General features: G+C 44.3%; 1 protein-coding gene across 1 annotated transcript in view; it reads right to left on the bottom strand.

Moving 5' to 3' along the window:
• The window catches only part of OCEL1 (occludin/ELL domain containing 1), a 105,955-nt gene extending 82,099 nt beyond the window's left edge, over nt 1-23,856 (bottom strand). Inside the window, exons 1-4 of the mRNA XM_069648810.1 lie at nt 23,701-23,856; nt 18,517-19,775; nt 13,679-13,863; nt 3,669-3,840 (exon numbers count right to left, since the gene is read on the bottom strand). Coding sequence (XP_069504911.1) covers nt 3,669-3,840; nt 13,679-13,863; nt 18,517-19,551 — 1,392 coding nt within the window. The 5' untranslated portion in view covers nt 19,552-19,775; nt 23,701-23,856. The remainder of the gene's footprint in view (nt 1-3,668; nt 3,841-13,678; nt 13,864-18,516; nt 19,776-23,700) is intronic.
• Nucleotides 23,857-26,344: the final 2,488 nt, after the last annotated feature.

The following is a 26,344-nucleotide window of genomic DNA, read 5'->3' as shown; positions in this document are numbered from 1 at the left end:
CAAACTGTTAATACTCTCCAATGCTGAAACACACACTTAAGAACTGCTGTGAGAATGAGCTATTGCTTGCCCCGGGGCCCTGCTAGTCACTTACCTGACATGCAAGCACTAACACCCCATCACGATTTCAATTGCCTAAAAATGTAGGCATCCAAATGCGGGTGCTAACAATGAGACGCTTTACATTAAAAACTACCGGTCATTTGTTAAAAGTGCAGCTACAAGCACTGTTTATTGTCTGTGTCTGGTGCTGTCCTGCCACGGTTCTGTAGTTAGCTAGGTCAATTCAACATCACCCAAAATGTATGGGGTACGGGGAGCGCTAAAGCCCGGTCTGCTCAATGGCCGTTGTGCCACTGGCAACAGTCACTCAACCTACTGAGCTTCCTTTGCAGCTCTCTACTGTAGGACTGGTCACTAACCGTTCACGGCACTTGGGATGTGGATCCTTAATACTGCACAAAATGTCTGTATTGCCCACAGCGCAGTGTATATACATGATTTAAAGGCCAATCAGCTACAGCACCATTGCCACTGCACCCGCTCTCATTTTTAATGTACAGTCTGAAACGAAAACACTGGAATGATCTCTAAGGCGCAAAGTGAGCTTTCTGCCCCTTTTGCTAAAGAACTAAGGGTACAGTGTACATGCGCCCCTTTTACTCAGAGCCTAGGGTACTAGTACCTAAAACTCGGTGCGTTGTGTTCTCCTAGGGGCAACATTGCCCAGACTCAACAGGCAGAACGAATAAATCGGGGACACCTGGAAGTTGATCAACTGCTTTTACTTTTGACCATAAACGGATCTATCTCGGCAATCGTGCTCATTAGTTGCACCGTGCCCTTGATTGACGCCTAGGTCCGGGTGCTGAACAACATGTCACCTATTTTATTTATTGGGCAGCATGTCACTTCAAGTATTTTTGTCAAGGAATATTGTTAATATAACCATGAGTACTGTAATCATTTTTTTCCTGTTGTTTTTTTCTTTTGTGTATGTGTCGTCCTCTCATTACTTCAACATATTATTTACCTTTTGTATTTTTTCCATTAATACTTCCAAAAATTTTGATTTCATCAGTAATATTATGGACTGCTGATCTTCTCAACACATAAACTTGTTTGTCGATATCTCAAATGTATAAGAAATGTGAATTTTAATGTGGGTACATTTTATATTGAAAGGTTGCTATATTTTAACTAAATCAATAAATAAAAAAATTAAAAAATATCAAATAAGGTGTGTGGCAGTATTCGCTTAAGAAGTGACACTATCATGAACATTTTGTGTCTAGAATATGATTATCGCTCACAATGTATACTAACATCACAATGAGACTAGCGTTTGCAGATTTTTATTGTTGACCATAGAAAGTGAATAGAGCCCTGAAGAAGAGAATTACTATTCGAAACACGTGTCCTCTCAAGGTTCATTCGATTTTATTAGGTTAATGTTTAATAGGTTGATAACATTAGAATAAAGATAAATTACCTATATGTCTATGGTTTAGATTACTGTTTTCATTATAAATTGGACCGCACCACGCCATATGTTGGATTGAGCGCATTTGAAACGTAAAGGAATTTTTTTCAATTTTCAGACGTGGGGAGCTAGGCTAGGGAAGAGCCCGATACCCCATTTAAGTTTCATGCAACGTTGAGCTATTTATACATCAAGCCTGCTAGCGCATTGATTAGTCTTGGTTTTCCCTACTTGTGTGTTTATACTGTTAAACGCACCATTTTCATTCATTACTGTAAACATATTCTCATGTTGGATGAGAACCCTTTCAAGCACTCTTTGACTTACTTGGGTTACCCCACTACACTTGGTGGCTTGCACTCATTACTTGGAAATATTTACACCCCTTCCCCCCCCCTCTTCCTCCGAGATATAGACCCCCCCCCCCGAGTTAGAAAATTCACCCGCCGACTTTCCATGTGATATGGCAAGATCACAACTCTTGCAACAATAAAATCACGAGCTCTGGTCCTCATTCAAGATTACAGGACTACATGCATTACCCGCTCATACCTCACCCCCCATCAATGTAGGACATGAAAGGCTATCCCATAAGCTAACTGTGAGCCAGCAGTAGGAACCAGATCTACCCACACATAGAATCTGCACTTACTCACTCTCACACAGTAGCCTTCTTCAAGTGCAGGAGAATGGATGTTTTTTGCATCAAGGCGGTATGGTTTATTGCACCAAGAGGTGGATATTTCCCCATAACTGGTATAAGACTTTAATGATTGATCCCTGAAACTCTAGGATATTGACGATATAAAGAAGCAGGTTCGATTTGTCACAATGGAAGAGACAGGTGACAAGGCCTTCCCTTCACCGGAGAATGAGGGAAGCTGCCTGGGACCCCTGATTGAAGAACATAAATTGGCAGACATGTTGGCAGACATGTTGGACCTCTGTTCGAGGAAGGCGTGTCGGGACTAAGTTGATCGTCATGTTTCATGATATCCTAGGGACAGGGCTTGCACAGTGGTGGCCATGGCATGCGTGGGTATGGACCTTCAGGCCCCGAGGGCCGTAAACATGTTGGATTTTCTGTCTATTCCCCATTAATATTTCTGAGATAAATGTACACGCACTTTTACTTAGGTCATGAACATTTTTTGTGGCATATCGTGCAAACAGAACATGTTTGTGGCCTTCGAGGCCTGGAGTTTGGCACGCCTGGGACCAACAGGATGTTGTGTGTCAGTGTAGCAGGGAAAAGATGGGAAGCTGAAAAGATGGGCGAGGAGGGAATAACAGACTGTGAAAACCTGCGGGGAGGTGGAGAGCAGAACATGGTGTCCTGGTATAGCGGGTGGAGAAGGAAAGACATGAGAAGCTTCACAGAGAGATTAAAAAAGGAAATCAGCATATTTTAGGGGTGAGAGCAGGCAAAGAAACGATTGAGTGGCCAAATGGTGAGTGGGGGCGGGGGGAAATGACAGAGATGGGGAAGGAGTGATGACAGGACAACATTAATGAAGGGAGTACAGAGAGCAAGAAATGGCATAACAGTGAAATGTTGGTAGAAGTAAGAAATTGACCGAGAGAACCCTCTCTCTTTTGATATTAGCTCTGCATGGACAGGAAGGGGTGCACTGAGCGCCCAGAGCTGGGATGTCAGGGCGCTGGCATTCGTAGCGCAGGTCTCCTGGTTCTTGAAGAAGTAGCGCTATCGTCCATGCTTTGATGTATCCTGCTCTGTTTGGTTGCTGAGGCACATGCCCTTAATAGCCTCACATTTCGAACAGCTTTACAGGCTACTCAAAGGGCCCGCCTCATTGAAATGACTGGCCCCAGTCGACCATGGTTTACTGAAATGGCTGAGGCATGTGAAGGACCTGAGTGCCTTGCAATGCAGACTCTGAGGAGTTATTGGGATGGAGGGGGCTGCATTAGAATGGAGGATGCCGCAGACTCCAAAAATCCATCATCCCCGCTTTCCTCCCTCTTCCTCAGCCCAGTGCTTAATAATGAGGTGTACTCGGTGGAGGAATAGCAGCACTTGGAGTAATAGTGCTTATCAATACGTTATCAAGATATTACCTCCTCACACCTCTACCTCAGCACATTAATTGCAGAATGGCATGCAGACACAATTTACAATCTAAGCGTAACTCATGATGTACGTGTAGGCTGTGTGGGTACTGACCTTAGCATTGCCTGTCTGTTGGGGTAGTTTCTCCATCATACTGCCCAGTTCTTTAAACTTCTGTAGAGTGGCCCGTACCTCAGCATACAGTTCCTTATACTCAGAGTGCTGGTCATTAAATACTGCCTTGTACCTCTCTCTTTCCTCCATGCAGGAGATCTTGGGATATTTTCTACCGGAAATACAAAAACGCACATTATTTAAGCATTCAAGGCATCTATGTGCCACCAAAGGTTTGCAGATTGACTCTGTGGCCATAAACAGGCTACAGATTTGTTTCGGTTTGTGGAAATGTGACTAGATCCGTGGACTAGGGAGTTCAAGTGCAAAAGCTGAAGGGCAAAGGCCGATGGGCCTTTAAAATTAATGGCCGGCTCTCTCTGGAGCTCATTTTGTTTAAAACATAAATTGCCCGGAGGGGACCGTTTATGTTTGAACTTACCCGCAAACAGGTCCCCTCTGGGCAGTTGTCATCATTTGCAAATGAGAAGTGTAAAGAGACGGCAGGAGCCCCTTTACACTTCTATATTCGGTGCGAATAGAGTAAACACCGCCTGCCATGCATGCATGTTAAGAAGCATTTACAATAATTTCCTGCAGAAACTGCCTGGTTTTTGCTGATGCAAAAAGCAGGCAGTTTCATGGTAATGTTTGGTTTCACGCCAGCATGAACATCCCATGCTGGGGAGAAAACCTCGTTCTTTTTGAAGGCGGAGGGAGTATGGGAGGCAGAAACATAACTCTCATTATGCCCCCACCCTCTGCCTACAAAAACAATTAAAATCGTCCAGACTGTGAATGGAGGCGGTAAAACAGGCTGTTTTACCGCCTATCTCTGTTACGCCTGTCATTAGATCCTTCATTTATGCTCCGGGGACTTCGAAAAATTAGCTCATCTGTGTTTTTTTCCCCCATCTCTACCATTTCGATCAGAATTGCCCTGAAGGAGTGGAGTACGGAGCAGAAACTATGCACTGTGCGTTTCTATAATCGTGCGGGGAAAAAGACCACTTGTCTGTCCGTATTTTATTTTAATATGGTTGCCAGAAGTAAAGGCCTATGGTTTAACAGCTGCTTAATAAAACAGAAAAAGCAAGTAGCATGCATAAGGAGTCATTTTAATGATGGCCACCATGCACGTACATGGTGGCTGCCATTATCATTCCTACCCGCAGAGGCAGTGGAAAGCGTGGGAACCTGGGATCCGCTGGTATTCTGGTGACTCATTACCACACCAACCAGCATCAGAGGGAAAAAACCAGGGTGGGTTTGTCTTTACTATATGGCTCAGGTTAGAAAATATGTTAAATTGATTTATAACGCCTAGCGCTGCCATTTTATTGGTCTCCAGACACGCATGTGGCTCTGTAAAGAAAAGTGGGTTGAGTTAGCTAGTGAGGAATGCAGTTGATGTTGTGCCAATCTATCGATGCGTGTAGAACCAAAATGAACGGGCATCTGTGTGTGTTAGGTTTCTGGGTGTATTTTGTTTTGTGCACTGGGGTTTGTTGTATCCGGAAGGACCGTGTCCAGTGTTTGAGTTGTTTCTTTCCAGAGGTTATTGGGTTTGTAGCTTGGTTAGAGAGTGATGCGCGGTTTGTGTGCATTGGTGAGTTGATTCACTAGACCTCTGGATTTGTGTTGTAGGTGGGATGTGTGGGTTGTGTGGAAGAAAGAAGTGGTTAGTAGATTTTGGATATTCTCTGGGTATTTGTAGCTCTGTTATTGTTTTTCATTCTGTATTCATCCCTTGTTTCCGGCTTATGGTTTGTAGCAGCGGCATTATATGGGTTAGGTGGTTCGTTCACGAGGTTGGTTGTTGTATAGTTGGTATATGTTTATCTCAGCAAGTTGAATAGCCAGGTTTTTAGTAATTTTATGATAGTTAGGTCGTCTTCCGTTGTTCTTATTTCCTTCAGGATCAAGTTCTATAGTTTGGCTTTCAGATAAGAGAATGTTCCTCTGAATGTTCTTCTCTCGTAGTGTCTTGTTTCTATTTGAAGGTTTGCGCTAGATATTAAGTCTCCTCTCGGTTGGTATCAGCAGATTTTTGAGTGGAGAAATGTGTTTCCTTGTCTTTGTAATGATTTATCTGCAATGCATAGGGCTTTGAAGTTGTTTCTTTACTTAGTGTATACTTCTTAGGGGCAGTGTGATATGGTCTCTACTATTTAGTCTCAGGTATAGTCTTGCTGCAGTATTTTGGTTGCGCTGTAGTTTTTTGTTGTGGCATTCGGACATTCCTAGGTAGAGGCTATTTACAAGGTCTATCCTAGATAATACCAGGGAGATGATTGCAAGGGTTCTGTGTGCGAAATTGAGGTAGGGGAGGATCCCTCTTCATTTATTGCAGGAGGTAGACACCTTTTTCTGCTATTGTGATGACTTGTGGTTCCAAAGGGAGACCGTTGTCCATGAGGATTCCCAGATTTGTTATTACTGTTGACGTCTCTGGTTGGGTTCCCATGCTTGGGGCCAGGTGAGGGATGTCTGTGTTAGACTGTTTTATCGGGGGCAGATCATTATTTCTGTTATGGGAGGGTTTAGTTTGAGATTGTTGTTTACCATCCAAGTGTTTGTTGGTGAGGCATTTATTGAGGGTGTTGTCGGGGTCGCTGTCATTAGTTATCTTGAAGATGAGCTGGGTGTCAACTGTGTAGTTGTATTTATAAAGCAGAACCAACCAAGGCACCCACGCTAAGGACAGTCCTGATTTCTGTCAATTATTTCAATTATATCTCCAGAGTAATGCAAAAGGAATGTGCTAACAAAAGTCACATAAAAAAAACAAAGAAGAAGTCATAGAGTACAGAAATGTAATAAACTAAACGCATTTTAGAATACAGAAATTTAATAAACTAAACGCATTTTAGAATCAAATCACTTTTAACAAAATTTGCATACAAATATTGAACAGAACTGAAAAGAATTGAAAAGAGGGGAGAACAGTATTCAACAAAGCATTCGCAATATATACATAAATTCACAAAACGAAATGTATTCATTAAAAGCAGTTAGGGTAAATTTCAACAACTTAATTGACAGAGTCAAGAATACCAGGGTGTTTCAAAAATTACCCTGATAAGTACAGAAAGATATTAGTCAATCAAGTAATTTTTATAGTTATCTGCCAACGGGTAGGGGGAGATCGTAAATACGTTCCCAAAAAGGTTCCAAGACAGGTAGGGAACAACACACATAGATAACAAGTTTCGGCATGCTAAATGGGCATCGGTTGTTGAAGCCTTCCTCAGGGCAGGAGTGGTGTAGTAGGATTAGTTTCTCCCTAAAGAGGGCACAGAAGGGTGGAACATAGTTTATGCCAAAAATATTCTATTGGACAGGTTCTAAAGTATAGCTTAGTAAAAGAACTGCTGGTTTAAGTAAAAAAAACACAGATCACTCACCATGTGTATACATTGGGGACAGGGGGGATCCATGGTGCTGTCTTCCCGAATTATTAGGGTTCTAGCAGTGGCTAGCGATGGTCTCAAAAACAATTCTGAGGCCAAACAAATGACCAGTGTCGGTGCTCTGCCTTGCTGTTCAGAGAGTACAGCAGCTGAGGAAGCAAGGGAAGAGGACCAGGTAGTGGGTCAAAAGGAAGGGCAGCAAGGAAATTCCTGCATAATGACATCAACATATTAGGTTAGAGTATGCTAATGAGTGCTGGCTAAGAGTGGGTGTGCCAGATTAAAAGAAGAGAGTGGCCCCTTTCAAAATGAATAAATCATATTTAAATCATATTAAAGCGAGGAAACGGCGAACATAATTACAGATGTTAAACAGGCCTAGGGAGGCCATCACACAAAACCAGAAGTGGAGGTGGCGGTTGTGAATGACATGGAAATTGGACCAAAGTGCACACTCCTGCAAAAAGTGAAGTGAAAAATGGAACATCATACCTGGATGAAGTTATGGAAATGTAACTTCACTAGATGTGGGGCTGTCTGAGATGGATCTAATTTACTTGAGCCAAATAAACAGCAGCATACATTGTCCTGTAGGGAATACATAGCAAGAATGCAAAAAAATAGTACGGAAATTCGCCATTTGCTTATGTAAAAAGAAAGATGTTAATGCACGATGGCTGGCCACACCTAGAGTGCAGGGACTCTGAATTGTAAGAGGGGAGAATAAGCGCGTGTGCAAAAAAGCTTACCTACGGAAGCTCAAGACGGCGGCTGCTCGTCTTGGGTAAATGCCTGGAAGAAATGAGCGGGCAGCGGGAGAAAATCTGCTGCGTCATGCTGGAAAAGACGTTCCACGAGAGGCTACGGGGAGCGTGCAGCTGCAAGTGATTATGCTGGCTGTTAGGTCATGGGGGGGTTGCCGTGGCAACCTAGCTCCAGGCAAAGAGGGAGCGGGGGTGTAACTGGTGTCCAGATCAGACACAAAGCACTCATTGGAGCAGCTACCGGGGCTGGTAACCAATGAAAAAGAAGGTAGGTCGCCTTCCATGGATAGGAACCAGACTAATGGGAGTTACAACAAAAAGCTCGTAACAGAGTACTCATAAGGGGAGCAACGTGTGCTTACAATGAAATGCTCGTAACAAAATGCTCGTAAGGGGAGCAGCGTAAGGTAGCTGTTCCGGAGCAACATGTTAGCCAGAGTAAGAAAGGTTTATGAAGTGTGGATGGCTAATGGTACAAGTGAAGAGGAGTCGTAGGAATGAATAAAGGAGGGGGAGGCCAGCCCAAGCAGCAGAAGGCAACATATCTGCATTCCAACGGCAAGAGGGAACTCCACAAAGTGAAAAATAGTCAAAGTGTCCGAGCTGCAAAATGCTGCGTGCACGCCCAACAACGGCAGTGATGAGTCAATCCAAACAAAGGGGGGATGCCGGTCGGGGCTGCAGAAGGGGAGAAGGGAACGATGGCTAGCACGGGCATCTGCCGGAGGAGGTAGGTCACAGCAGAGTATGCGAAGGTGCACAGCAAGTGGTGTAAAAATAGAGTAAAGTAAACCCAAATACATACCGGACTTGGTAGAGCCCATTGTCATCATCAATGTGGGCCAACCAAGTGGGGCCAAGAAGTGGTACCTAGGAGCACACTAAGGGCTGAGGGCATGGCTTGGTGGTATCCCCATGTGCACGGTACGTAAAGGGAGGGATCATATCGGAGGTACAAATTCCTCATTTAGGCCATTGTAGAAAGAGTCAAGACGGTGGATCCAACGGGCTTCTTTGGATAGCAGGCTCATGAGAGCATTTGAGGAATTCCCCACTATGTCCACAATCCACCAAGTGATGTCATCAGCTGAGTGGTGGAATTCGACATAGTGGCTTACCAGAGGTGCGGTCAAGATTTTGCGCCGAATTCTGGAACGGTGTTCGTAGATTCTGATGTGAGCGGCACGCATTGTCTGGCCCACATATCTGAGGCCACAACGGCACTCTATGACATACACAACTTGCTTACTCTTGCAGTTGGTTAGATTGCGAAGAGTCCATGGCCTTCCATTTACCACAAAGTCTTTGGTTTTTCTCGTGAATTTGCAGGCTGTGCAATTCCCACATGCAAAATGACCCACTGTACTCCTCAGGTTCCAAAGCCCAAGTCTGGGGGCTGCCTTAACCAATCTGGAGTGGACAAGATAATCCCTTAAATTCTTGCCACGTCTGTAAGCAAATCTGGGGACTGGCTCATCCTGAAGACATAATCGGGTCAGGGGCCAGTATTTAGAGATGTGTTTATGTATTTTACTGCGTAGTTGTAGACTGCCAATCCATGGGTTTGCATGAGCTTTATTAGGGGGGTCATATAAATGTTGAAAAGGAGTGGGACTGGCTTGATCCTGGTGGTAGGTGGCAGGTGATATTTTTTGGTGTTTGATGTAAATGGTGAAATATAGGTTATTTCAGTTCGGTCGGTGAGGAAGGATTTTAGACATTGCAGTGCAGAGCTATGAATACTGTATTCCTTCAATCTATTCATTAGATTTGCGTGTTTGATCTTATCGAAGGCAGCTGATATGTTTAGTAGTATGAGGGCTAGTTGGGTGTTGTTGTCCGTGTTAATTTTTAGGTGGTCCCTTATAGAGAGGAGCTCTGATTCTGTTCCTCCCATGGATCTGAAGCTAACCTGGGATTGGTCAAGTATTAAATTTCTTTCTAAATGATTGAGTAGTTCTTTGTACACATGGTTCTCCAAGATTTCGATGGGAATGGTCGGTTTGATATGGGTCTGTAGTTAGTAGGTTCATCTCTATTTCCCATCTCATATTTTAGGATAGGTTTGATGTATGATTATTGTGGTACTATGTCTGTATTTAGGGATAGATTTATTAGCAGTCAGATGTATAGGGCTGGTGTTTTGTGGGTGAGTTGCTTTTTGTAGATATCTGGTGGGCATCGGTCCCTGGGACATGTTGGTATCTTTAAGTTTGTCATAGATTTCCTTGCTTATTGGTTCAAATCATTTGAGTGTTGTGTTGATTGTTGGGATGCTGGTTTCCAGGAAAGTGTGTGGTGCTGCAGGATGCATCAACGGCCTGTTGTATTGCTTATATTTGTGCTCTTAGGTGCGCCATTGCGCAGTTGCTTAAGGTTTGCAAGCGTATGAGCCTATTGTTGCATGAAGTTGTTTTTTCAAGTCCTTGATGAATCTTAACCTTTCTTTTTGTGGATTTGTTGCCAATCTGATTCTCGCAGTATATTTTGCTTTCTTGGCTATCAGGACTGTCGATTTGTATAGCCTAATTTATGCTGTTAGTTGATTTTATTCATCTGGTTGTAGTGCTTCATCCATTGCTTTTTTAGTTCACAGGTTTTTTGTTGTTGAAATCGCTCAGTTCCTCTGTGAATCATCTTGTAATGACTTTTCTCAGTTTGGGTTTGAAGAGTTTTAAGGGTGTTAGTTGGTCTAACGCGTATGTAATATAGGTGCCAAGGTTCTCTTCAAATGTGTCTGGTGTCATTTCGTTTAGTTTCTAATAGTTGTATTAAGGTTTCATGGTCAAGTGTTTTCCAGTTTCTTTTGTTTGTCGCCAGGAGTTTTGTGTTTGTTGGCATCATGCAGCTCAGGATTTTGACAGGAAAAGGTTCATATTATGGTTGCTCCATATGATTGATGGCGGGCAAAAGTGCATCCCTGCAGAAAATTGCTTCTAGTGCGTGTCCCGATCTGTAGTGGGTCTGTTCACTATTTGTTTGAGATGAAGAGTTTCCAGACGGGAACTGAGGGAGTTTGTTGTGGTTTTATTTCTCTTTCGAGCAAGGTGTTGAAGCCTCCCAGAATAATTATGTTATTTTGATTTGTGGAAAGGTTAGCTATGGCATCAGTGAGTTTTGCGGCAAAGTTAGGGTCAATAATTTCTCTTTCTCTGTGACACATATAGTGGAGTTCAATTCATCTGATCTAGTGCAACTGACCCCCTATGTGTTTAAATTAGTAATATTTTTGTTTCTTTGATTAAACATTTTATTTTACTGCTGGGTTTCTTCCAGATGAATCCTCTCTAATTCACACTTCCCCTTCCTCTGCCTCCCCACTTTCCCGTCCTGATGAAACTCATAAATACATAATAGGACCAAAAGGGGCTTCAGAACCTGAACCAAAGACCCTCAGTATAAACACACAGAACAGTCCAGGTCTGTAAAACTTACTTGTACAGTTACAAGCTAAAAACCTAGCTATTCTTTCCCTCCGACATCCACTTACTATCCCTCCCGGAATACCTTACCCTCACGTGCGCTGGTGCACCGCTTGTCCAGGGTTAGGGGATAGTCAAAGAGAGGCTTGCCTGAAACCTTTAAGAAGCATAATACTGCATCTATCCCTTCTGGGATGCAGCCCTGCCTGAAAAGAAATAGAAACATTCTGCCAATCCCCTTCTTGCATCCAACTTCCGCCCAATGTCACTTCTTCCTTTTCTCTCTAAAATACTTGAACGCCTAGTCTATTCTCAGCTATATGCTTTCGTCACTAACCTTTCTCTCCTTCCCCCCTCTCAATCTGGCTTCCGCCCCAAACACTCCTCTTTGACCGCTCTCACTTACGTTCTTAACTCACTCCTCTCCGTTCACTACTCAAAGCAAAACTCAGTCCTCATCCTCCATGACCTCTCTACTGCCTTTGATACCGTCGATCACCCCTTACTTCTCAATACTCTTTCCTCCATTGGTTTCAAAGGCTCCGTTCTCAACTGGCTCTCCTCTTACCTCTCTCACCACTCTTTTGCTGTCTCCTGGGGTGGTCGTACCTCCCCTACTCTCCCCTTGGACTACGTTGTTCCCCAAGGCTCTGTTCTCTGACCTTTTTTATTCTCTCTTTACACCTCCCTTCTCGCCCCTATCATCTCTTCCTTTGGAATTTCTCACCATTTCTACGCCGATGACACCCAGCTTTTCCTTTCCTTCTCTTCCTTCACTCCTGACCTCCACCTTAATCTCTCTTCCTGTCTTACTGCCATTAAAACTGGATGTCATCCCACTATCTCTCTCTCAATACTGATAAGACTGAAGTATTATTATTTCCCTCCAACACGCTTCCTCCTCTCTCCCCCCTCCTTCTATTAATTTTCCCCCCTCTAATCTTCCCATCTCTACCCATGCTCGTAATCTAGGCATACACTTTGACTCCTCCCTCTCTGTTACCCACCATATTTCTCTTACCTCTCATGCATGTCGCTACCGCCTTTTCAATATTCGTAAAGTCTGCTCTTCTCTCACTTTCCATGCTACCAGGCTTTTCATCTCCTCCCTCATCTTTTCTATTGCTCTTCTCTCCTCTTCTGTTTCCCTGCTTCCCACCTCGCCCCCCTCAAATCCCTCTACCACTCTGCTATCCGTACCCTCAGTCTTCTCTCTCCTCACAGCTCCATCTCCAACTCGCTCTCTTACCTTGGCTGGGTTCCCTTTCAGTCCCAACTTAAATTTCACTTCCTCTGTCTTGTCTTTAAATCTCTCCATGACCTTGCTCCCCCATATCTCTCCTCTCTTCTTTCATTCTACACTCCCTCCCGCTCCCTCTGATTTGCCGATCTCTTCCTACTTTCGGTACCCCCACCCCCATGTGCCTCTTCTCATTTCGCTCCTTTCAGCTCCTTGCCCCCCTACACTGGAACTCCCTACCTCCTTCTATCTGCCCCATCCCCACCTACTCCGCCTTCCGTGCTTCCTTGAAATCACTCCTTCTCCATTGCCCACCCTGACACTCTTATCCGCCTTTCACCTTTCTTTCTCTCCCCTCTAGTTTACCTCACATACTTCTCTTTACCTGCCCCTTTCCCCTTTACGTTTCCTCCCCTCCTCTTGCTTCCTCACTCTATTCCCCCTTCCTTCTCCCTCTTCCTTCCCTTTCTTCACCCCCCCCCATTTCTTGTTTATCCTCTAAGGCAAATTGTTCCATATACTGTTTTTTCTGGTTTGATTCATGTTTTGTAATTTGCTTCTACTGTTATCATTTTCTATGTATTCTTGTTGTTAAATTGTAAAGTGCTTTGGCGTAAAGTGCTATATAAACACAATAAATACAAATACAAATAGACAAAGGACTTAGCCAGTGGAGTGGAGGTGGGTGTGCTTACGCACCACAAAGAGGGGGTGGGCAGTAGGTGCGACAGGGAAATCAGGTAGGAGAAGTGGAGAGCTGGTTGGAAGCAGGAAATTGTGTCTAAGTCGGGAAATCGCAGAAAGGGGTTCATATTCGCAATGTCGAAAACCACGTGGAAGTTTTAAGAAATGTAAATTCATTTTGGGGATATTAATTCAGTCAAAACGTCTACACGCAAAAATGTTTGGCCACACAAAGTGTGGTGACCTGCATACAAAGTAAGGTTTAAGGTTCTATAGTTCATGTCAGGCTCATTTCTTTTCACCAGAACCACAAAATATGTGAAAGGGCAAAGTCTTCCGGAACTCCTGACATAGCAAGACATTTTGTAATGATCGGACTTGGCAACGAAGGCACAAGGGCCAAGCATGAATTATTCATGGAGGGAACCCACCACCTCCTACAAGCCCCTTCACCCTATGGAACTCTTTGGAAAGGAGAAACACTTACAAGACATAGTCTGGCATGACATGGGGCTTCGGAATGTGTCCGGTGGGCACAGGTTGATTTAGCACTCCCTGGGCAGCCTCTGAAAAGTGTATGCTTTTGGTGACTTTACCCTGAAAGCCTCCTGATGCAGCCACTTCATCCTTGAAGGCGATGTGTTTCGGCTTATCTTGCATTAGAATAGGCTCCTGTATGGGGAGAAAAGTAGGAGATGTTAGAGTAAAAAAATACCACATTGAACCTTGCGCATCAGAACATCAAAATTGCTCTACCTCTGCTAGGTGTCTAGACAGCTGCGTGGATATGGGGAAAGTGTTTGAGAAATGGTTCTTGTACTTCTAGTGTAGGACTTGGCTTCTAATTACATTCCCTTCATGGAAATAAAATAGGAACAGTCTTGGCACACACAACTAAAGAAAGCAAATGACTTCCACTGAGGAGTGGTTTCCGGAAAGGGACTTTTCTATCAATGTAAATGAAATGACTGTTCTTCTGTTCAGTTGTGCGCACTCTTTGCCATTATCTGCTATAAAGGTCTTTGGGCATTATCAAGGAACATGTGCAGTTGGGGCTCCATGCAGATGCCCTGAGCACTGCAGGAATAAGTGAGGCCAATGTGAATCTGTTCAAAAGGATTGCACCCATCCCTTCTAAGTTGCTGCCATCCAGCGCCGGTGGGAGGGGGACGTGGCGGTGGGAGTTGTTCCAGGATGGTAGGGCAGATACTTTAGATGTCATTGGCTGGCGAAGATGTTGCTAATCATAGATATGAATTAGTGGTGCACTGTCAGCCCATGACATTAACTTTACCCCGCTGAGTGTGGAGCCTTGAATTCTCTCCCCGGGCAAACCAGGGGGTGCCGTGCTATGCGGGGTGAGCGGGAAGGTTCTGCAAGTTCGCCCTTCCATGCATGGGGGATTTGGGCTGAGTCAGTATTGCCAATCAAGGGCCCATGTCGCTGGTACGCCAACTCCGGGAACCGATAGCCAGGATCCTCCTACCTGAAGCTTATAAGACGCTGGTTCACGTACCGCAGATTACCACCCGGAGCTACTTTTGAATCCAAAACACATGGTGCCATATTGCATTGTAGTACATTTATAGAGCGCCAATTAAGGCACAAAAGCATCTAGGCGCAAAAAGGGGCAAACAGTCAGGAGTAGAACCACAGCACAAGTGTGTTAGAAATTATGGGTTTTCAAGACTTTGGGGAATTGGTAATAGTCTCGAATATCACGCAGTGAGGCCGGCAGCTTGTTCCACTGAGTCGGGGCAAGAACCGAAAAAGAACGGCCGCCATGCCGAGCTCTCTGATAGTGTTGTGAAGGGCCCGATGAGTGATACAGTCTTAAACTCCACTCTTGACTTTACAAGCAGCAAGTGCAGAAGGAGTAAGTCAAGGGGCATTTAAAGCCAACCTAGATGCTGAATTCTGAAGCACCTGCAGTAGCTGTATCCGATAAAGTCATTGTCCCAGATAGATCCCATAGCAGTAATCCAGGAAAGCCAGCAGGACAGGTGAAGTAACCACTCCAGCACGGCAGTCCGAAGGGAGAAGGTTTGAAACACCTCAAGTTTTACAAAGCCAGAGTTACAGACTGCCGGCCGATATCTGGGCTTCACGGGAGCCTGTCGACAATAAACCTTTGTTGGCATTTGGGATGCCCATACTTGTGCGTCTTAATCATATTTCTGAAAGTGTGCAACATTATGCAGCATGATCATCAAGTCGCCATGGGTGCTTTTTGGGGATTAACAATACTCCCAAATCAGGTTTTGATCCTAGGTATGATCCTGAGCAAATATACCTTCATTTGTTTTTTAACGGCATACGTTTTATGGACTGGGTTAGGAAGGTTCCCTTATTTTAAATGCCCTCTATTTTTAAAATATTAGCTAATTTCAAGTTGGGATTTTGTGGGATATTTACTGCATGTGGGAACTTAGTACTGCAATGGTAAAAACAATACATGTTTACCCCTTGCTGTGCTTATCCTCTGCAATCCCATCTCATAAGTAGGTGGTAGTTTAAAAAAATAGGAGGCTTTTAAAATACCACTTGCTTTTACTGTTCCCACCATGCCCATAATGAGGTCCATAATGTCCTGCAGAGGTAGCTCCTGCTCACTGGGCGATATCCTATAGACAGGAGCAAGTGTTCGCTCTTGCTTATCAACTGATCAATTTCAATATCATTTTGATCCCTGCACCCCATTGCTTGGAGGCAATTGGTCATCAATATGGTCGCCATGGACTTGTTGACAGGACAAATAGCTTTTCTCACTCATTTGTCCCTGTTTACTAAAAAAATGTGTTGCAGTGTTACTTAACCGAGGCCGAGTGGCAGTGTTATTATTGTCTCTGAGAAAATTATTGTGTAAATGTTTCTGCCAAGAACTGGAGTTAGGAGAACAGGGGGAGGGGAAGATGAGCCAGGATGATGGCACTTCACAAGTGCGCGGCACTAGAAAGAGAGATGCATCCAGCCTGGGAGGATAGCTCGGGAGTAACGCGTTTGTCATGGAAGCAAGACAACACAGAGCAAAACTCGAATCCCGGTCTTCTGCTTAGAAACTGGTCTCTGGTATTGAGTGTGTTACAATTAATGAATCGATCAGCTTAGAGATGCTCATGTGCAAAACCAATAGAGCAGTCGAAAATACCCAGATGTTCCACTTTTAAGCTGGGAGTATGGGCCTCATTACGACCTTGGCGGAGGACCATGGCGCTATTAGCACCATGGTCCATGCCGCTAAGTTCCCAACTCCGCCATGGTGGATGGCGGACTTACCGCCCCATTCCGACCTTGGCGGGGCGGTAAGTCCCCAATCCCCATTTACCCTTCCCCATTCCCATTTTTGCCCCCATAGGGCATAATGGGAGTGGGGAAGGCGTTAATTACGCCACCGTAAATTACGGTGGCGTAATTAACAACATGGTCCCTTAGCGCCATGGATTTTAACACCTGCTGCAGGTGTTAAATCCGCCATGGCGCTAAGGGACCTCGTACTCAGGCGGTAAGGGTCGGCGCTGTTTACGCTGCCGTAAACCCCTTACCGCCTGGGTCGTAATGAGGCCCAATGTGTTTTAACAAAGGTTGTGTGTCTCAGCATGTCGCCTTACTAGGATGTACACTACTGAGGGCATGGTAAGTGTTCATTTCTTCCACTCACTTCTGTGTCATAGGTAAGTGTCTCAGTACTCTGCCCTGTCAGTTTCACTTTTGAGCCTAGTGTAGCTGTTTGAGCCCATGGTATGTGATGCTGCGCTCAGTGCCTCAACATATATGTTCCTGGGCTGTGCCCAGTGTATGGTTCCAGTGCTCTGTGCTGTCACTTCCAATTGAGTGCCTGGCTGGTGTTCCAGCTCTCTGAACTGTATGTCCCATCCATGAGCACAAGGTAGGTGTTTTAGCACCCAGCGCTGCCTCTTCAGCCCTGAAATGTGCCCAGCCTAATGTACCCACGAGCCCATGTTCTAGCGATGTGTCCTGCCTATTTGTCTCTGTGCCCAGAATAGGTTCTTCGGCAGTGAGTCTGCCATATCACAAATAGGTTTAGAGAATGTATACCCGCTCTCTGCCCTGCCTATGGAATCCCGCAAATAGGTCTAGAGAATTTACACCAGCTCTCTGCCCTGGCTATGGAATCCCACAAATAGGTCTGGAGAATGTATACCAGCTCTCTACCCTTTCTAATGAATCCCTATGTCCAGGAAAAATGTGTCCACGCTCTGTAATGGTTATTTTACTCAGGGATATGTGTGTTTGTACTGTGGCCTGCTTAGATGGCCCACCCCTCAACTCAGCACGGTTTCTGGTCTTTCCATCGAAAGGGTTTCCATCGAAACCCTTTCCAATGAAAAATTTGCATCAATTTTTTTTGCATCAAATGCACATTTTTTGCATCGAATGCATATATGGATGGGGTAAAGGGTTATTTTTTGTTGGGGTAGGGTTCTAAGGGTACAAAACAGGGGCTTGGGGGCGGACCCCCCAAAAAATGCAAAAAAAGGAAAAAAATGCATTTGATGCAACAAAAAAAAATAATCGACGGAAAATTTTCGTTGGGAAGGGTTTCGATGGAAACATCTCGATGGAAAGACCATAAACCCTCAGAACTCGCCCTTGCCTGTTCAAATGCTGGATGTGTGCAGGTAATCTAGCAAGTTGTCCTGCCTGTACTAGCACTGAGTATAGGGTAGGTGTTCCAGATGTTTGCCAAAAATGTGAGAACCACTCCACTAAGAAATAACATGGGAAAATAGGTGAGCTAAAATGTTATTTTACAACCTTCTGAGTTGGCACCAACCCATAGAGAAGGGATTTTGTTATTGTTTGCTCTCAGGATAGGGACTCTCACAGTTTTTCCAAATGTTGGAACATTTGGGGATTCACCTTAAGTTAGTAAGAGTGATCCAGACACGGCCCCTTAGTCTCTGCACCTGGAGAGGCATAGCCCCACTACCACATCTCAATGATGAAGCCGAACTAGTCAAATACAGAAGCCTAGCATGTCTGTGTTGGACTCTATTCATGGGATGGACCAGACTGATATGAACCTTTATATTTCTCTTCTGGTAAGGCCGGGAGAGCTAAAAGATTATTGTAATCCCTCCAGAATGCGGACCATCCCATTGAACAGATTATTTGGTCTTGTTCATTCTCAGTAGAGGGGCACTCAAAATGTTGGCACAGGTGTATCATAGTGTTATCCTTATTGGGGCGCCTCTGAGTAGGGTTTACAGGTTTCAGTCTCTGTTTGGCCTTCTCCTGAGCCCATTAACCAAAATGGGTGGTTCATTCTGTACAATTTCTACTGTGTTCCAAGAGCAGACTTACCTGGCTTTCTAACGCCTCCCTTTGCTTCCGTGCCCTCTCATGCCTCCACATTTGTAAGCACACCATGGAGCTGACGAGGTACAGAACCATGTTGAGGAATAGGAAGGCAATGGCCGCTATCTGGCCACCTTCCACTCGGCAGAAGGCAACAATGAGAGGATTGTTCGAAAAAATAGAGTAACACATCCCCCCACGATTGATATCGTTGACATATGTGATGCCAGCCGCCATGTAGAGAAGGAACATGATGATGTTGAAGATAAACTCAGTGAGCGGCCACCAATCAGAGTCCAGGAGAATAGTCCTGTAGTACATTGTCACGCCCAAGCCCAGCAGGATGACTGTGACGATCCATGCAAGCCCTGCGACCACCATCACAAAAGGGGTCATAGGTCCATAGTACTTGTACCCGCCACCCATTCCAAAATAGCTAGTCTGAATCTGGGTGCCAAACAGATTGTACCACTGGTAGTCCTTTTGGATGTAGGCACAGACACAAGCGAAGACCAAGCCACCGAGCAGAAGCTGGGCCCCAGCCAAAATTCTCAGCAAGCCGGGCCAAGATTTCATGTAGGAGTATTTTGCAGTGTAGGCTTCCACCTTCTCTCCATAACTCAAGGACATCCGACTTCTCCTCTCGCGAGAGTCACAGGCAGAGCTGGACAGGCAGGTTTCCGCTTTCTCGTCAGAATCTGAACCAGCCGTCCATGAAGGATCTTTGCACTCACTGTCTGAAGTGCTCTGAATCTCTGAGTTGGCTTTCCCTGGTCCAAGTAAGGGGCTGGCTGGTGGGGAACATTGTGCACCTTTGGTAGAATATCTGGACCACATTAATTCTTCTGGCTCCTCTTTGTGTCTATGGAAAAAGCTCTTCCAGGATGAGGGGATGAAACGATGGATGGGTTTAAGGTGTGGGGGTGCGTCTCTGGGAGTTTTCCGTACAGGTTCATTGGCAGATGTCTCATGGTAGTCAAAGGAAGCACTGGAGTTGCCCTGCCGGCCGAAGGCCTTACGCCAGATTTGTGATGGCCACATTGCTGTGGGTGCTGGATATGCCCCCTTGGTTACTCACTGGTTGAACCATCAGATGTGGGGTCGTTCCGTGTTTCGATGGAGGTCATGACAGCATCCAAACCCGCTTTGCATGTTCTGCCAAATCACACAGCCATATTTCAGCCTGCCCGGGCCACGGGTGAGAATCGTAATTGATCTGAACATACGCCACGAACGTTGAGAAGATGGAAGCCGGAGCCAGGGATCTAGGAGAAAACACAAAGGAGTGATGGCCTGGAGATTATTTCATTTCACCAATGCATTGAATTCATGCTCCAATGTGAATCTCTAGGTGCTTTATGCTATGCTGATGTCAATGTGTTTTGCTATGAATATCTCTAATAAAATGTTTGGCTGAAAAAAAAATACATCAGAATTAACAAAGTTCTTACCAGAAAGCAGAGCTCCTTGTTTGAGGATCATTTTGTCACCTAGCTAGTTTGGTGGATTTTTACAGCACTATTGCTTATTTTGTTGCCGCATTATCTTTGTTTTCCATGACTGTTTGTTTTATATAATCCATTTGCTTTCTCAATAGTCCTCGGGAGGATAGCTCAGCGGCCACGTGCTCGCCTTGGAAACAAAACCACATGAAGCAACACAGGTACGATCCTCGGGTCCGCGCTTAGACACCTCTGGGTATTTAAGCGCGTTTTAAATACGCAACCAAGACAAAAAACAATTATGCAACTAAAAAACAAACAATTCCTGTAACAGTGCGTTGATGCCCGCAGGCTGTGTGAGCGCTTCAAAAATAAATAAATACTATTTGTTTCTTTCTTTCTCTCTCCCATGCAATCAATGGTGGCCTCTGTGATGGCACTCCCATAGAAATCTCACCGCAGTAAAGGCAGCTACTATCGCCATGTGACACCTTAAGAGACATCTCACTTTTTAATGTCACTCCAGTAATTGCATCGCTTACCTTGATGTCTCTGAATGGGAGGCCTTTTTCCTTTAGGATGTCAATCGCAGCTACCATCAGGATCAAAACGGGAGCCTGATAGCTGGAAGGTTTTAAATTACTTTTAATATCTCGCATTTCTTTGGCCAACCCTCCAGACCATCGATTTTTAGCCTGCCATGCTACTACAAAAGGGCAAAGACGATATGCAATTCAGAGTTGGGCCCACTCCAAAAATGGCAGTCCAGCCCGAACGGCTAGGAGTAACTCATCTAGTATCATTCTTTCTTTTCTTTGCATTCTAGGTTTATTTTCCATTGTAAATGCTGGACTACAAGTACCAGAATGCAAAGAGTAGAGGTGGATGAGCGTCAAACATGAAATGGTGCAACGTGAGAGCCCTGGATGAACATTTTTTTAAAGGGTGTTGATTAAAATATGTCAATACACACCTCATCGTGAAAAAGAAATGTTTTAAAAAAACAGCTAACATTGAAAGAACATCAAAAATACATTGAAACCTGTTAATAAAACAGTGAACTGGTTGAGTATGCCCTTTAACTCTATGGGCATCAGTTTATGTTTGCCCGCAATACTTTCAAAGGACATTTTTATGCAAAAGTGAATAAAGGAAAAAAGCGAACCGTAAGAACGCTATCAATGGTCTTTCTCATCAGTGCATGGATAAGTACATCTCTGCCCACTCACCCTCTCCTCTCAACCTCACTGCCACATGCCCTCCCTGTGCCCCTCTCGTTCCTGCTCTTTCTCCCGACTCGCTCTGCTCCATTGAAGCCCACTGCCAATCACAATCAAAGCCAGTCTCACTGCAGAGCTCTTCAAAGCTCGGCTTGAGCCTCAGCTACTGGCTTAAAAGGAAGTTCTTCTCGCCCCTTCGTCCTCCCTACCTGACCTCCTCCCCCTACCACTCTGTGCAATGCTGCACAACAATGGAACAATGTCATTGTGTCATTGTGTACAGCATTCCTCTTTAGTTTGAAGCACTTGCCCCTCGAGGTTAATGAAGTCACCTAGTTCTTATATGGTTGGCTTTATTTTGTCTCCGTCCTGTGTCCCACTTTGTTCACGCCTTCATACACTGGCAGGGCAGAGTCACAAACATTTGAGTAATGTGTACTTTCTTTATTTATTTGCATTTTGAAAGCGCTCACACAGACCGGGGGCATCAAGGCGCTGCCACGTCGGTTTCCTTTTGTGAATCGGGTGTATTTCATTCATCTGTAAGTTATACATGTAAAGTGCGTTGATGTACACCCTTAAATGTGTAGTGAGCTTTCTGAAATGACAAATCACGCAGACCGTCCAGATCTCCCTACTCCAACCTCCTGTTTTCCAGAACTTATAAAGCCCGGGCGGGTGGCTCTAGCTTCCCCACCGTTGCCCCCCTACTCTGGAACTCCCTACCTCCTCACATCAGGATCATTGAATCTCACTCAGCCTTTCGCAAAGCCATCAAAACTAACCTCTTTGTCTGACAGCATCAACATGTACTCTGTGATACTGTGGAAACATTTACACTGAACTGTAAACAAGTACTCATGGGCGGCTTCTTTGTAACCCTTAATCAAGCCTTCTTAAGCTTTGATATAGCGCCTCGATGCCTGCGGGCTGTAGTGCGCTCTATAAATTTAAATAAATCATATTTTACACCGCATTTAATACCAGAGACAAGTTTCGAAGCGCGTGACCGGGATTTGAACCTGTGTTGCTCTGCGCTGTCTTGCAGCCAATACAAACACGTTGCCCCACGAGCTATTCTCCCAACCAGATAAAACCAAAAAAGCGTTATGCAACAGCAATGGCACTGGAGTAAAACGGCTTCATTTTTATGTTGGAATCGGTAACAATGTGATCTGAATGAGTCGGCATTTGGGGCTTGGGTAAGGAAGGGTTGTTTAAAAATGTGTTAGGGGCCATTTTCCAACCCCCCCTGGATTGGTAACGAGTGCCAGTAATAGTGTCAGTAATGGTTACCTCCGCTTTTCTCACCACTTTTACCGACTTGGGAGATTTCAATGGAGCTGGTAGGCGTATTGGTAAGGCGGACCGGACTTAGCATCGCTGCTAGCTTTGACACCCCATCTCATACATCCGACAGCATTACCGCAGTAATGCAATGAATTGCTATGAATCCACCTGAATTTACCACCTGGTCAAAGCAGGCGGTTAGCCTAGAGATCAATGAAACTTTATTTTGTTTAATTTGTAGTTTGGTTTAAATATAAAAACCTTCCACAAAACTTTCTAACAAGAATAGACCATAACACATAGGGAAACACAACTAATGATCAATTAAACATGCCTACCACAATTGTGAGAGGAATGTACACGTTTCCCAAGAAGAAGAGAACAAGCGGAGCGCAAAGGCAGATTTGTCTGTGTTTTACTCTTTAGAATCCCACTCCATTTTGGAATTGTACACATTTGCACCAAGGGGCCTTTTGCACTTAAGTGCAGGTGTCCAGGATCCCCTCCAGTGCAATTTCCGATTTTAATAAAATGAGCTCCTTTGTCTTTCTGCTGCTTTACCCGAGAGAGAACGTGGATTGCGCCCCAGTTTGCAGTTAATTTGCAGAACTTTGCACACAGCCCTCTCACGCACCTGGGGGTGGGGGGTGAGGAGGGTTTCAACATATTTGTATGGGGGGGGGGTGCCTAGAAACGATGTGCCCATCGAGAATGGAAGAAAGATCTGTCGTCTAATCCTGGCTTCCCCAGTTGGATAAACTGTGAGATCCTGGGCCAATCAGTTAATCTCACTTTGCTTCATTTCTCTTATGTCTGAAATGGAGGCGCCCTTAGACCGCCCTATTTTAAACACATATGTTAAAAGTGGAAATTTCAATTGCCAGTAGAAATCTTCATGTGTGGATGTTCAGAAAATATATTAATGATTAGTAGTTCACGGTCTAAGTCCAAGGAAAACCCAGGGTCCTTGCAATCTCAGGATGGCTGCCAGCACAGATACCACCTCGCACAAAATGCCACTTTGGTGCCTTCGCGCGCACTTTCCTGGCTCTGGACCTAGCTTTTCTGTTTTTCGAGCCTTTATTACGCCCTCTGGTGTCCTATTGTTGGTGAAGCAGTTAGCATTCCCTAATATTGCATTTTTGCAGGCACATAAACACACACTGACCAATTCTCTCTCGCACTCTCACTTTTTCTCTCTCTCTCACACACACACACACGCTCTCTCTTAACGTTACCTCGACAGTGCCGTTGTGTGAGGTTCCTCTTGGACAGACCTAAGAACTAATGCGAACGATTTGGTTTATCTGGCCCCGTCGGCTCTGGCATCCCAGTGGGTGCAGGTGAACCTTCAGGCGACCCGTAGTGGAATGACCAATGCCGACGGCCGACTCTCCGGGAACGGTGTGCAGCGGCCTCTGCCCGCCCACTCGCGCCTGCTTCTGAGGCGACTATCTTGTGCTAATATATAACGTGCGTTAAATATTAACCGTGCATTAACAAGCGGGTACCGACGGTGATAGGCAGTGTCGTTTCGGGGGAGAGTAAACGAATAATTTCTTTCTTTCTTTCTTTCTTTCTTTCTTTCTTTCTTTCTTTCTTTCTTTCTTTCTTTCTTTCTTTCTTTCTTTCTTTCTTTCTTTCTTTCTTTCTTTCTTTCTTTCTTTCTTTCTCTCTTTCTCTCTTTCTTCCCTTCTCTTATTTCTTCTGTTTGCCCGTTCTATTTCTAGCATCCCATTGTCTTTCTTTTTTCTTCTCTTCTTTCACCGAAGGCATAATGTTGTACTAGTTCGAACTTTTTCTTTATGTTTGCTTGGGACCCCTATAGACTTGATTGCCATTATTAATTTCTGGACAGATGAAGAGCGATAGTAATTCCCACATACGGTAGGTCTAGGTTAGAGCCCGAGCTGTTTCGAAACCACTTCATCGTGGGTTTGTAGCTCGGTGTTACGGTTTTCATGTTCTCTTGGGCCTCGCATGGTTACTCATTATGTGGCCCTCCAGATGTTTTGGACTGCAACTCCCATGCACCTCCATCACTGAATATGCTGCCTAAGGATCATGGGAGTTGAAGTCCAAAACAACTGGTGGGTCACATCAAGCATAACCCCAGGAATAGATCATATATTCCAATGTCACTCCGTGTCTGCCTGGTTGCTGCTGGCTCTACAGTCTTCTGCTGAATCACACTTTTAATTTAAGCCAACAGTGTCATGATGTTTTGAGTTCGCAATGGCTTTATATAAATAAGGGGGATCTTTCGTCTGGGTGGTGACACCCCATAATTTAGTTGTCAGCTGGCTGATGTTACAACAACTGGAATGAATGATACTATCCAAGTTGATGACATGCACCCTCCATTCATTTGTAGGTTTACATGTCTTGCACTGTTTGCAGGACCACATTTACACAGTGGGATAGTTGTGTGTCTTTGAACAAGGTGCGCTATTTGCTTTTAACTTACTGCTGGCAAGCGGTAATTTCAGGGCCTTTAGGAGTACCCTTTTGCCTCTGGCTCTTAATCTACGCAGGACAACACATAGCATGTAGAATGTAAGCAGGACAGTACCCACTGTGACTTTTATATAAGCAATAAGCCCTGAGCCAGGGGGGTGGGTGGCATTACCAACCTTAGGTAATGCCCCAGGGCTTACAGTTACAGCCGCCAGCTAAAGCGGGGTACTAAAAGCATCCGGGGTACTAAAAGCAACTTTCTCCAGTTGCTAGATGCTCCAGCGTTTTGCAAATGGAAACATTTAAACCATTTAAAAAATGGCCTCCAAGGAAGGGAAAACAAAATTTGTTCTCCCTTTCCATGGCATCCATTGAAACTAGTTTTAAAAAAAAGTAAACAAACAAAATGGGCGCCATGGAACAGGAGAAGGGAATACACTTCATCCCTTCTCCCTTTCCATGATGTGTCGGACAGAAGCTAGCCCAGCGCGTCTGCTCCCGAGAAGGATAAATAAAGCATGTACGTGAGGGTTAGGGGGAGGGAGGCAAGGGAAATCTGTGGAAAAAACTTTTGTTGCGGGGACGTTAAGGTGAGAACTTAACGCAACAAAACCCCTGAAATTCAGTAAAACCACCTTAAATTTGCACACCCTGTTGCGCAGCTTATGACCACAATGATGACAGGATGGTTGAAATCACTGATAACATCACTGGTGACATCACTAATGACATACAACAAGTCAATGCATTAAAAAATTGGATACTATTTAGATTATTTTAACATTGTACAGTACGTGTTTTATTCCAATTTAAAGATGTTAATTACTTAGCAAAGATGCACAGAAAGAAATATACATCTATGCACATGTTTTCAAGCAAATGTTGAATTTTAAAACTCATTTATTTTCTGTACATATAAAGAATTAGGGTAATAATCCCTTTTTTCAATACCCATGTATGAACATTCTTCAAATATATCCTGATACAGAGTTGTTCCTTGTTTTAAGGCACTTCCCATCTAATTTATAAAATGATATGTGGACATGTTTGTCTCACAATAAAACAATTGAGTATTTATTTATGTTTGTTTTAAAACGTAAATAATTATGGTTCAACGTGTCGCTTTCTATTCATTTATACAAATTTTTTGTAAATGTATATGCAGAGTATATTATAGTGAACAAGTCTTAGATATATTTTGCGCACACAGGAACATTCTAAGCAGTGTGCAATTTATAATTCAGATATCTTTTACCAGCGTACTACAAAGGAGCTTCACAAGTAGTAGTGATATGATGCACGTGTAGCTGTTTACTGTTTGAAACAATGTACTCATTGTTATGAACTATTCTAAAATGCTAATATCACATTTGTAGAAACATAAGGGTGGTCTAAATATGTTATGTTGATTTATACCGTGCACTG

The sequence above is a fragment of the Ambystoma mexicanum genome, chromosome 1p (genome assembly GCF_040938575.1).
Source record: "Ambystoma mexicanum isolate Mex_15411 chromosome 1p, UKY_AmexF1_1, whole genome shotgun sequence".
NCBI lineage: Eukaryota > Metazoa > Chordata > Amphibia > Caudata > Ambystomatidae > Ambystoma > Ambystoma mexicanum.
This window is presented reverse-complemented; position numbering and strand designations above follow the sequence as displayed.